This window comes from Candoia aspera, chromosome 2 (genome assembly GCF_035149785.1).
Source record: "Candoia aspera isolate rCanAsp1 chromosome 2, rCanAsp1.hap2, whole genome shotgun sequence".
In the NCBI taxonomy this organism is placed as follows: Eukaryota; Metazoa; Chordata; class Lepidosauria; order Squamata; family Boidae; genus Candoia; species Candoia aspera.
The window spans coordinates 136,170,426-136,183,478 of record NC_086154.1 but is presented as its reverse complement, the minus strand read 5'-3'; the positions used below and the strand labels follow the sequence as shown (position 1 = coordinate 136,183,478).

At 41.3% G+C, this 13,053-nt stretch overlaps 1 protein-coding gene across 1 annotated transcript in view; it reads left to right on the top strand.

Moving 5' to 3' along the window:
• MARCHF9 (membrane associated ring-CH-type finger 9) overlaps window positions 1-12,179 on the top strand; it is a 35,087-nt gene extending 22,908 nt beyond the window's left edge. Inside the window, exons 2-4 of the mRNA XM_063293800.1 lie at window positions 709-864; window positions 2,678-2,870; window positions 11,124-12,179. Of these exons, the coding sequence (XP_063149870.1) occupies window positions 709-864; window positions 2,678-2,870; window positions 11,124-11,452 (678 nt within the window). The 3' untranslated portion in view covers window positions 11,453-12,179. The remainder of the gene's footprint in view (window positions 1-708; window positions 865-2,677; window positions 2,871-11,123) is intronic.
• Window positions 12,180-13,053: the final 874 nt, after the last annotated feature.

Below are 13,053 nucleotides of genomic sequence, written 5' to 3'. Positions count from 1 at the left end.
TAAGTGTGTGTGTGTGTGTGTGTGTGTGTGTGTGTCATTTTTGCTTTACAAATGGATGACTCCAGTCAATGGCTTCTAGTCTTTTTTACTTGGTCCCCTTTTTGTTGCTACACTCAGAGTAATGGGATTCAGAAGGTGATCGTTCGTATCTGAAACATGATGAGAGAACTGTTGGTGACCCCTTTGCTCCTGTCCTCCATTTGACAGGAACCCACAGCAATTTCCTTTCTGAGGCTTATATCCATAAAGCATCATTAATACTTCCTGCAAGCAGGTCTGAAATATTGATGCTAATTGCTCTTCTGGTTCGCCTAGCAGCACATTAAGCAGGTAGAACTAACAAGCCACTTAAAAAAAACAATGAAACAGGGCTAATGGACAGCCAGCCTAGAGACATGCCTTATTGCCCAGAATCCCCTTGGTGGGCTTTGAGGGGATCGTTTGTTTAGATTGGTCCTGGGCGTGCTTGGGATGATGGGAGGTATTATCCAAGGCCTGGGAGGAACCGGGTATAGGTCAGGAATGGGGAATGGTGGCTTTCCAGATGGCACCAGATGCCAACTCCCATCATCCCCAACTAGCCTGGATCATTATTGGGGATGCTGGGACTAGGAGTCCAGCAGCAGGACCACAGAGTCTGTTCCTCTGCTGTAAGCAGTAAAGGAGGCCCTGCTTTAATGTGACCCTTCCAACTGTCTTTTCTTGCAGGGGGAGCTGCTCAGCCCCTGTCGCTGTGATGGTTCCGTCCGCTGCACCCACCAGCCTTGCTTGATTCGCTGGATCAGTGAGAGGGGCTCCTGGAGCTGTGAGCTGTGCTATTTCAAGTACCAGGTCTTAGCCATTAGCACAAAGAATCCGCTGCAGGTAAGCCCTGCCTGGCGACCAGTGTTAGGGACAGGCCAGTGGTTGGAGGGAGAGATGGGGGAATCAAGAGCAGAGGATGGTAGGCAAAGTACCTCTGGCCCGGGTGCCTTACACACCCATTCTCTCTCTCCCTCTCCCTCTCCCTCTCCCTCTCCCTCTCTCTCTCACACACACAGTTACCATCACATCCAGCTATTACTCCATCTGTTCCCCTCTGAGATATGGGGCAAGATGAGAAGGTACCCCAGAAATGTCTGTGTTATTGGATGTACATCTCCCTTCCTTCTTGCCTTTCCCATTCCCCCACCTATACACTACCCTTAGCAGCCCCAAACCCTGCTGGAGTCACTGCCCGGAGGGAGCAGGTTCAGCTTTGGAGCTGTCATTCACTCCAAATGTATCAGCAGCGGCAGTCGGGGGAGACCTCCACCAGGAGTCTCTCCCCGGAAGGGATCTTGGCAGATCAAGAGGGATCTGCCTGTGCTTCTGGGCTCTCATCAGCAAGTGCAACAGACTCTGGCAGGCAACATTCAGGCCGGAGAAATCTCATATGTAGCCTTTATTTTTTGTCGTGATATAGCAAAACCCTCTCCATCAATTCTGGGTACAGTCTTCTCTGCATGGCCTCCCATCTGGTGAATTCCAGCTCCATGTAAGGGGTGAATGGAGAGGGAAAAACTGTACCAAGCGACAGGCAAAAGTGTTGTGTTGTAGTGACTCCCCGGTGACAAAAGAAATGAATTGGTCCTGAGTCATGCACAGGCAGACAGTTTGCTTGGCAACATCAATCCTTGTCCTTAACTCCAGGGACAAGCTGTTCAGAGGGAAGCTGCTTCCTGCCTCCCTACCCTGCTCCTTTCTCAAGGAAGGGACTGTAAGAGTTTTAAAAAATAATATATATGCAAAGAATATAGGAGTTGCAGCAGTGGGCTCCAGTGCTGAAAGTTGACTAGGGGAGACCAAGCCACAACCTACCATGCAAATATGTATGTACTGATCTAATTTAGGCAGTTTGTGTGGCTGCCCAACTCACCACAGCAACTCTGAACAACTAACAGCACATAAGAACATGAAAAGATAAACAATGACAACAATACCTGCAACCCCAGATCCATAACACTTAAACCTAGTTGTGTAATACCCACAACAACAAAAGCTACAACATCGCATGGGCACAGGCTAACCTCCCAAAGGATCAGAGGATCCAAATACACCCTTTGGTATGGATAACAGCAAAGCTTGTGGCTTCCTGATCAGCTTTATGCACAAGCATGCTCTCACTTTTGTGCAAAGAAACACCACCCTCAAATTCTAGAATTAATGATTTTGACATTTGCAGGGGGTTCAGTATGACGGGGAGGGATAAAGAGTTGGTGGCGCTCAAGATGTGGCTGAATGTCTTTGTAGCCCCAGTAATGGATGCTTCAGCAATCTCTGGAGCAGTGTTTCTCAACCTTGGCACTTGAAGATGTGTGGACTTCAACTCCCAGAAGCCCCCAGGCAGCATTGCTGGCTGGGGAATTCTGGGAGTTGAAGTCCACACATATCTTCAAGTGGCCAAGGTTGAGAAACACTGCTCTGGAGGGCCTCGGCCTCTCCCACATTACAACAAAGAGAAGAAACCCAAAGAGAGCTTGCAATTAGAATGAGAAAGAAAGTAGCATTAGAATTACTCTGCTAACTTGCACAGCCTCTGTGGTGAATGGGCATCTTCAGATTCGGTCTCTCTCAGTCCTACAGGGTAGGGATGCCCATCGAATCCACAAGAGTAACCAGCCAGGATTAACCCTTTTGGCTTGTTTTCTCCCTACAGTGGCAGGCAATTTCCCTGACGGTGATTGAAAAGGTGCAAATTGCAGCCATCATCCTGGGTTCCCTCTTCCTCATTGCTAGCATCTCCTGGCTGATTTGGTCATCCCTCAGCCCCTCGGCCAAGTGGCAGCGGCAGGACCTGCTCTTCCAGATCTGCTACGGGATGTATGGTTTTATGGACATTGTCTGCATAGGTGAGAGCTTCCTTTTCCCCAGCCCCCTCTTGGTGCTTGGAAAATGACTGGACAAGGTTACTGCTCCCAGTGGCACAAGCAGAGGATGCTACAGGCAGAGAGGTGCGATTTCTCACGTCCTCTGATGGTCCTGTGAAACTCAAAGCAAAGGAATATGAGAGCGGATTTCAGCAGATTTGTACCGTAGTTATTAGAGAAGTCCAGGTTTCCTGGAATGTCTCCTAGGAACAGTCTTAAGTGTATAGAGCAGTGTTTCTCAACCGTGGGAACTTTAAGATGTGTGGACTTCAACTCCCAGAATTCCCCAGCCAGCCATGGGAATTGAAGTCCACACGTTTTAAAGTTCCCACAGTTGAGAAACACTGGTATAGAGGCATGCTGGATGAAATTAGGATGGGCAGTGTGTGCTTCAGAGTGAGAAAGTACTCCTTGACAGACCTGTTTTTACTGCGGTCTGCTTGAGCTTGAGATTGCAACAATTTGCTGCTGTGCATGATCGTGTTTTTGTTTTTGTCCTCTCTTTTGCATTTTTAAATAACTTTGAAGGTTATGAGTTCTTTGCATGTTTGCATTTTATGCAACCATCCCATATTCTGAACTCAGCACCTTGAAAACCACTATACAGTGTTCTGTTCCTCCTCCAGACCATGCCAATGCAGCTGGTTCTGGTTCTGGTTCAGAGGGTTAACTTTCAGAAGATCTCTAATTCATCTCCAGAACATATACATATATCTATATCTCAATCACAAGCCCTTAATATATAGATAACTACATCTGGATAATTCTAGAAGAGACAGGGACTGAACCAATGAACCGATTTTCATCGGTTAGTTCCAAGATCCTCTCCCCTTCTTAAAAATAAAGCAAAATATACCAATGTGCATTCTTTCATAATTTAGATACAATGCAGAATTCAGCTGTTTTTCATACAGAATTTTCACAGTGCCTAAACTCAGTCCTAAGATTCAAATTTGCTAAACAGGGCCAGCCCTCCAACATGTGAAGAGAGGATATAAATTGGTGATTCTTTGGGGGCATTTGCAGCCTAAAATAAGGGATTTAAAACACCGAGCTTCCTTACTATGTCCAAAGCCACTGCCTTTTATTTTAGGATTAAGTAATATATACTTCTGAGGTTGCTTTTGCTTTTTCTAGGATCAAGGTCAGCTTTGTCAGAATAAGAAGCGTCTTTTAGTTTCACAAACACATTCCCGACTTCCAGAGAAAGCTGGAGGAACTTGGATGCTTAGAAGAAAGAAACACAAAGACACTTAATTTTTTAAAAATATAGAAAAATTACCCAGCTAGGTGGCAGCACCTAGCCAATCTTAGCAGATCTCAGAAAACTGAATGGTGTTGGACCTGGGTAGGGCTTGGACGGGAGACCACCAGGAAACCTCCAAGCTATAGGCTAAATTGTAAAATTAAAAACAATCCCGAAAGAAGGCAATGGCAAACCACTACCATACTGTTGCCAAAGAAACTGCATGGATGCATCTATGAATTCACCAGAGTTGAGCTCGAGCTGGAGACTTTATCGTTTATAGGAACATTTAAGAAGTACATTTAACAGTCGTTAAAGGAGCCCAGCATTTTTCAGGCTTCTGGGTGGGCCTGAAAAAAAAAAGATGCTGTTACTTTAAGAACCCAGAGGACTCTTAAAGCAGTGGCGTATTTTATTTTTTAGGTTCAGTGATCGCCTGCAAAAGATTCGGCTCTTTCAAAGTGTAGCAGAGGAGAGCTGTGCTTGTGAGAGATCAGAAGCACTTCTTCTTGTGACGCATGCACATTCCTAATATTAATATGTATGATGCTACATCATGCAACTGAGTCATAGGCTTAGAATTTGCAAAATATTTCTGTTGAGGCCTTCAGAGCTGAACACATGGCCCATCGCTGGAGAAAGGAGAAACCGTCTGTCATCTAGGCTGGCATGTCATCGTTTAGTTTACAAATCACCCCGCCCTTCTCTGCTGCCCACTCTCATCCATGGCACAACCTTCTGGTTCCATCTTCCCCCTCACTTCTGCTTTACCCTTATGTGCCAAATAGTCCATCATGACAGGCGTAAGTGCGCCAATCACCTCCCTTGAAATCCCTGGCAGATAGAAATGCTACAATTCTCACTCTAGTACTTTCAAGCAGGCAAAATGCATAGCGTTGTGGTGGGGGAAGAGTCTTGAATATTTCAAGACCGCATGGGCAGGGCGACCAGATCAGGGCTGTAAGAATCCAGACCACAGCTGGATGGCAGCAAAAAGTTACACAAAACTCTCTTGGACACCATGTAACCGTCAGCTAGAGTTTTGCCACCCTGATCTGGTAGCCCTGGATGGGCTGGGGAGGAATTGGGAATCATGGTTCCTGGAATGATCATGTGACCTTACAATATCATGTGGCCACATGGTCATTCCAGAAAGTGATAGAGAAGGGAAGTGCCTTTCTTCAAGTGCCTGGCGCTCCAGCATGTTCACTGGGCTTCTTAAATATTAAAGCTGTAACAGAAGTTCCTGTCAACTCTTAATTTTAATTATTATTATTATTATTATTATTATTATTATTATTATTATTATTATTTATTTCAATCCTTCTGCAGTGTGTTTTTTTCCTTCTGAAGCAAGCAAACATTAGTGTGCAAAACTCCCAGGTTTATTTTCAGAGACATGTATGATAGATTCTTTTTTACCATTACTAAATATGGTGGCAACAAAACAATCTGGGTATAAAAGGGAAGAAAAAAACACTTCCAATTTTTGAGGACAGGGGAAATGCTGGACTCTTGCTTAGTCTCTTTGTCCTTCCCTAGCACCCAGTTGAGTAGTAGAAAATAAAATGATAGGGGGTTGGAAAACACAGACAATTGGGAGATCGGCTCGGGGTGGAGGAGAGTTTAGCATTTCCATGCATGTAATGCATGCACCTTTTTTGCTGTCTCTGTAGAGAGCAGCATTACTTTTATTCCACAGATGAAGTGGGTACAAATGAAACTGTGGAATAAAAAAAAAACCTGAATGCACCGCATTTATTTATTTGTGTTTAGAGGCCATCATGTCCCATTTGTGTCTCTAAACACAAAGAAATGAATGTGGTGCATTCAGGATTTTTAAAAAGTTCTTGATGAGTCTTGCCACATTATTATTAATAGTAGCATTACAGTAAACCCTCAATTTGACAACCTAACAGGGTAGAAGGGGTATCCATTAAAGCAAAATGCCCATTAAATCCAAATAAGAATTTAGACAAGAGTACTCTCTGGTAATTTGTGCATTTTAAAGATGTGTAAAATGGCATTTGAGACATGCAAGAAAGCATGGGTATAAAATTTGGTGTTTTGCATCCAAAATCTTCTAAACCAAGATCTATTAAACTGAAGGCTTACTTTATCATCATTATTGACATTGTCAGTAATTCAGCCAAAGTCCTTTAATTATTTAAATTATAATTTAACGTACAAATATTTGTAATCAATAATACATACTTTTAAGAGTCATTAATTTCTATGGAAAGAATACCCCCCCAGATATTTCCATAGAAATGAGTGACTTTTAAAAGTATTTATTATTGATTACAAATATTATTTAACTGCATTAATTGGCTGCTTGAAGAATTGTATTAACTTTAAGAAGTAGATTCCTCAAAAGAGTGCCTTCTTTTTCTCAGGCAAGCCTAAAAGTTGAAAAAAGTTGAGCTGCTTTAATGGATGACAAAAAGGTGCTTCCCTTTTCTGAAGTCTGAATCATTTTTGTTTTTTTATTATTATCATTATTAATTTTTCTAGATATAATTAAGACGCGTAATGGAGAATATAAGGCCAATTTTTGAAGCATACACAGTCCTAATAATTTGCCCTCAATGCACCCTGTGCGGTAGTTGCTGGTGGGTTTCTCGGCAGATGACTGGATGTTTTACCTTTAGCGCGACACACCCTCGATTAGAGAGAACCCCGTTTTGAATTGGAAGCTGGTGACTTTCACTAAAGAGGCTGAGCCAGGTTTATGGCACTGACGGATGAGCTCTGGCGAGATGGGCAGGATAACAGGCAGACCCTTGTGAGAAGGAGCCATGGGCTATCACTGGGAAATAAATGAATGACTTCTGTTTCCCATTGATGCAACTGTGGCCAGTGTCGCATGGTAATGACCCACCGTGGGGGATGGCAGAGTGCTCAGATGATTGCCATTGCGTGTTGTCCCTCTGAACACAGAAAAACACAAAAGTCAATTTCACTTGTTGAATTATATTACATGCTGTCTCGTCTAGTGACTGAATCTTGGAAAAGTTCTGATTAAACATTCTGATTATTCCATTTATTTATATAAAGAGAGTTGAGTGGGGCTTTCTGTACTCTTAGCACAGTATTTAAAAGCAAACGTGCATAGGGTTATACTGTTCAGCGAGTCTTTAATTACAGATAGTTCAGCAAATCTGCATTTCTCATCAATATTTAAACTTGAAGAATTAATTTTATACCAATTCCCTATGCATGCAAAATAGATGTTTGTAATTGAAAACTGTAAATGTTCATTATTTTTTCCATAATTTGTGCTAATAATCATAGAGTAGGTGAGTCCATCTAAGGCTTGGTGGCAGTTCCTCTAAAGCAGAGGTTTTGTAACAGAACAATTATCAGTTATCTCTTCACCGTCATTAGAACTTATAACAAGTAGAATTATTGTATTATGCCAGTGTTGATGTCAGATACTTGGATGATTTTTTAACGTTCAATTTCTTCCTATTCTATATTATGGACTATGTTTGGCTTACAAGATGTTTTTAAATCCACAATTATTTATTTACATATTTTACAGCCTTCATATGCTGCCCCAATTATCACATTTTGTTATGCATTTTTAAACAGCACACAAAATACAACAAACAACAACAAAAACCCTAAATACAAAATAATACAAAAACAAAACTAAATAGAATGTAACTAGTGATAAATAACAAACAAAACAGAGAAAAGGAAAAATTATAAACAATCTAAGCATATCACCTATACATCAAGTATTAAACAATATATTAGATTTCAAGTTTAAAAGAGAATAAGACTATTATTGTAAAATATCATGAAATCAGTGTCAAAGGGAAACATATGTCATTTTTTTATTAGTAGAAAAAAATTTTTTGATAGATTACTCTTAATGTCTGGAATAATAATAATAAAATAATACAAATAATATTTTTCCAATTTCTCAAAATAATTGTCTTAGCAATTCCCCATGCCCAGTGTAGCCAACGTTTCTCAAAAACAGTCAAGTTCCACTTTTGTGGAACATAATCCAAAATAACATTAACATCTTTAACAGTAAAAGATTTCCCCATAAATCGACTTAACATGTATTAAAATATTGTTCCAAAAAGATCCCAACTCACAAGACCGTGTGATAGAAGTCAGTGACCTCTTCCATTAAATTAAGTATTCATGAGCCTCAATATCAACCATCCAATCTACAACCCAACAGTCCCAGAAATGAAAGGCCCCTTTTACTATATATTGACCCAAGTAATTGCCAAGGCCTTAATGGAAATAAATCAGAAGTTTCCAATGATATCCACAAAGGACGATAGTCTACTAAATTTCCATTCCACATAATTTTGGCTGATATGATAAAATCTCAGTGATACTTTTGAAATCACCAGCATCAAAATATAATCTCAATTTAGTCAGGAAATCCTCAGTAGTCTGTTTTGCCATAAAAATGTCCTCAATCATTTGTCTATCTGAAGAAAATACTTGGATGAGTTTTTATGTTCAGTTTCTTCCTGTTCTATATTAAAGAGTAGGTGTAGTTTAAAAGATTCTTAATATTTTATCCTTACAGAAGTCCGGAAAAATGGGTAAGGCTGAGTAAAAATAGTAACTGGCTGAAGGCTAACTCAGTTTTTCTGGTTGAGCAAGAGATTTAAATCTGGCTGTAGAGACATGAAGATTCCCCCCTAAAAAGATCAGGTGGGGAGAAGGTTAGTTTGTGTTTGTTTTCTGGAAAAAAATGGGGGGAAAGCTCCCACACCTATTACGAATATTTTCTTTTAGAATAATGAATGAAATCTACATTCCACACTTTTGCTGCCCACAAGTTACATCTAGGACTTTGCAACCAGAAGACTTTGTTTGCCCAGGATCATTAAAATTTTATGCTAAGGACATGCAATCCTTGCAAGATACTCCAGGGTTGGGGATGGAGTTAGGCGCTGCAGTTTTCAGAAGAGAAAAACAAGAATTGACTACCATTTTACTCTGGGTGCATGCATGTTCACTGTTGTGCAGGTCAGTGGGACACAGTGGGGCCTGCAGCAGCCCACCTCCTCAGAAGAACAGATCTTAAAGTTGGAAGGAACTCTGCTTCCTGTCCCTGTAAAACAACAGAGAAGGTCAAGGAGCTGAAAGAAAACATACATTTCTTTACTGAACGATTGGAATACTGAATTCATCAAACCAAATTGTATTGTAGCTACAGTAATATATTTTTAGATGAGAAGCCAAGTTAGTCTGTTGCAACAACAACAAAGCACTTGCAGCACTTCAGTGTTCCATTATCCATGTACAGGTAGTCCTCATTTAGGCTCCACAATTGGGATCAGCAACTCGATCATTAAGTGAAGTAGTCGCTAAGTGAAACATCACAATTGTACAATCTTACTGCAGCTTTCCTTTGCTTTATAGACACGCGAAGGTCATAAATGCAAGGATTAGTCGCAAAGTTACTTCTTCATCACTGTCGTAACGTCGAATGTTCAATGTACAGGACAGTCACCAAACAAGGATTCCCTGTAGTTCATTAAGTGGATTGTAATCCATAAAAGTTTATGTGATCATAAATGTGGTAGTCTTTAAGGAAATAAAATTAAGTGCTGCAGGTGACTTACACGGATACATTCATGCAGCTTTCCTGGCATGTTACAGATGTAATTTGCAATTGCCTTCTTCTGCAGTTTTTTTTTTTTCAATTTCCCAATCCAGCCTATAGTCTTTAAGGTGCCTCAGACCTCTTTGTATTGTATTTTCCTGGCCAATGTTAATAGTAATAGAATTCTTATTTATTAGAAGCTTTGTGACAAAATCAATCAGTATTCACACTTTTAAATTAATCGATCCTTATATTCTTAAACTGGAGATGCCAAAGAATAGGATTTTAGGAGCATACCAAATTATGCATAATGTAATTTATATTCAAAAAGTAGCAAGGAGATTTTAAATCTATAAGGAGTACTGAAGAAAAATACTTCAATTTTTCCAAATTTCTGTATTATTTTTCTTGGCTTCAGAATGTATGAAAATCTTTAGATCTCTCATATCCTGAAACAGAGCTTTGTTCCTCTGTGAAAACTGAATGTACACAAGTGAGTAGCAGAAGATAAATGATCAGAGAGATATGGGTGTTTTGTGGCAGAGTGATAAATGTGGGTAAAGATGGAGATGGAAATAGAAAGAAGGGCTACCCAAGTGCATTCAACACATCAGCCTGTCAGCCCTGAGCTTTATTTCATTTATTCATTCATCTAAGTAGGTAGTGCCAGAATAGCCACTTCCAGCACTTTACAGGAAGGGTGGGGGGACCAGGGCAAGTTCTTGCTCTGAAGAGCTTACAGTCTGAAGTCCAGTAGAGAGAATGGAGAGATGGCAATTAAAAAAAAAAGAACATGTGCTCATGCTTTGCTACAGGTTCAGCTGGAAATAAAGCAAAGGAATAAGGGGAAAGGATAGCTTAGCATATACCGTGAACCCAGTCAGTTTCGGCTTATTCATCGCCCCATGGTCAAGCCAAACGTGGCTTCATACAGTATGTGTATCTAGTCAGTGTGAGAGATGGCCTGCAGGAGCTAAGAAGGGCTGAAATATTTAGAGAAATTCTCTATCCTGCATGGCAACTGACTGAACATGCAAGATGGGTGAGCTTGATTGATTGATTGATTGATTGATTGATTATTGCATTTGTACCCTGCCTTTCCTCAAGGCCTTCAAGGCAGTGCACATCCTTCATTTAATTGTTACAATAACACTGTGGGATGGACTGGCCTGAGAAGTAACAATATAGCCAAAGCCACCCACTCCCTGGTCCTGGCCCCACTTTTGAAGCTATTAAATGAAACTATGGGGCCTTGGTGAATCTAATTTCCAAGCCTGTAAATAATTTTTTCTGCTGGTTGCTGACTCTCTTGCGAATCAGGCAATGTCTTGTGCTCTAAGCACAGCCGTTTTTCCCCTTTGCCCACACAAGGATCACAGTTGTCCCTCGTCTCTTTCCACAGGTCTGATCACTCACGAAGGCTCCTCGGTGTATCGAATATTCAAGCGCTGGCAGGCAGTGAATCAGCAGTGGAAGGTGCTGAATTATGACAAAGCCAAGGACCTGGGGGAACCCATTGGCGGGAGCACAAAGCCGGGGGGGCGGAATTCACGGACGAATCCCTCCTCAGGGAGTGAGAGGACCTCCCAGCGGGGCCAGCGGGTTAGGACTATTTTGAACCATCACTGTGGTTATACAATTCTGCACATTCTCAGTCACCTGCGGCCTAATGAACATCGTGGGGGCTCCGGTTCCAGCCGTGAAGTTGTCATGAGGGTGACGACCGTATAATAACAGCCTAGGGAGCTTTTGTCAAGAGGGAGAGGCCCTGCAGATCCGATGGAAGGAAGACACCGATGCCCTCGCTTCCACACACAGGCTCTGTTCTGAGCCCCTACGGGGTTGGCCACACGCTGAATACTGTCCGATGAAGGAGGCACCCGGTTCTGTGGCATTGCTACAGACTGCACCCAGTCCTTCCTTGTAAGGGAGGAGTGCCTCAATTTGGTTTCCTCTTCCTGATCTCCCATCAATGTGAATTATTTTCCTTTTCATCCAGGCCTGTGATGAAAGGAGAGACATCCCATCCTGCCCCAGCCCAGCCCTCCTGACGCCACCTCCCTGGCTTCTCTTGTTATGATTAAACTCTTTGGAAGTTGGGTGGGCTTTTATTTATTTTATTTTATTTATTTAAAAATGGCCCTTGCTGGGTCCCTTTCTGGACAAGTCTTGGCGCCAACCAATCCAGAAATTTGGAAACATTTTTACCTCATCTTTCAAAGGAAATCCTGCCAGAAGAACCATGCCTTTCCACCCTCATCCTGTTGCTCTCTTTCTCTCTGACCAGGAGATGCCAACCAGAGAGGTTCTGAACTTTGACCAACCCCTCCCAAAAAATAAATTTAAAAAATGGTGCAATAAACATGTTTCTTAAAGCAAAATGGCATCTTGCAATAAGATTGCTGCACATTTCATCTTTAATTTACTGCATGAAAATCTGTTTCTCCTCTTCTCCCTTCCCTCCCTTTCGTTTCTCTCCAATTATTGAAGGATAAAGGATTGTTTATATACAAATAGGTGTCTTCCATTTGCATTGTGCACTTTCCTTTTTAAAGTTCTGTTCCAGAGAGGTGGACGTGTGTGTGATAGGTCATGGGGGGAGGGGAAGTATACACTTGGGGGAGTCACACAGGGAGGTGGGTGGGGCCTTTTCTGAGAAGAAAGAGCTTAAGTCTCTATCATCTAGGACTAAGCTATTTTGAACTAAATGGGATTTGTTTCTGAGTGGACATTTATAGGATTGCTCTATACAATCCATTCATGCAACAATTATGGTAATTGTTTCTTTCATTTAAGAACTTGACCTCAGCTGTAGCCTGATCCTATGCTTGTTGACTTGGAAATAAGTGTTACTTTAAGTTCAGTGGCAATTTACTGTGATGAATTGGCAGAGGATTGGGACATTAAGTGTCACTGGTATCTCTTTCTTGCCTTAGCTGAATATATTACAATTGAGTTTTTCTAAATTTGAAAGGATACATTGTGACATTTTGATACTTTCAAGCATTTTTCAGTAGTTGGGGTTTCTTTCCCCCAAATTCTTCCCCAAAAGGATGTTTCTATTCTATGGGTTTATTGTGTGAATGTGGAATTCACACCTGAACTTGGCCATCTAGAAATCTTTAGTCTGATTTTTAAAGAAGACTTTCCTAGTCCTCTGGTTATAGAGATAATATCTGTGACCTTAATATGGATTTCAAAGCAAGGATCTTTAATTGCCCTGGTAGGCAAGAGGGCAGGATCTGGTTTGTCAAGAGACACTTCCAAAATGCATTGTCTTTGAAAACTGTATTTTCAAATTCATAATAGACTTATCAGCCTGAAACTAGATC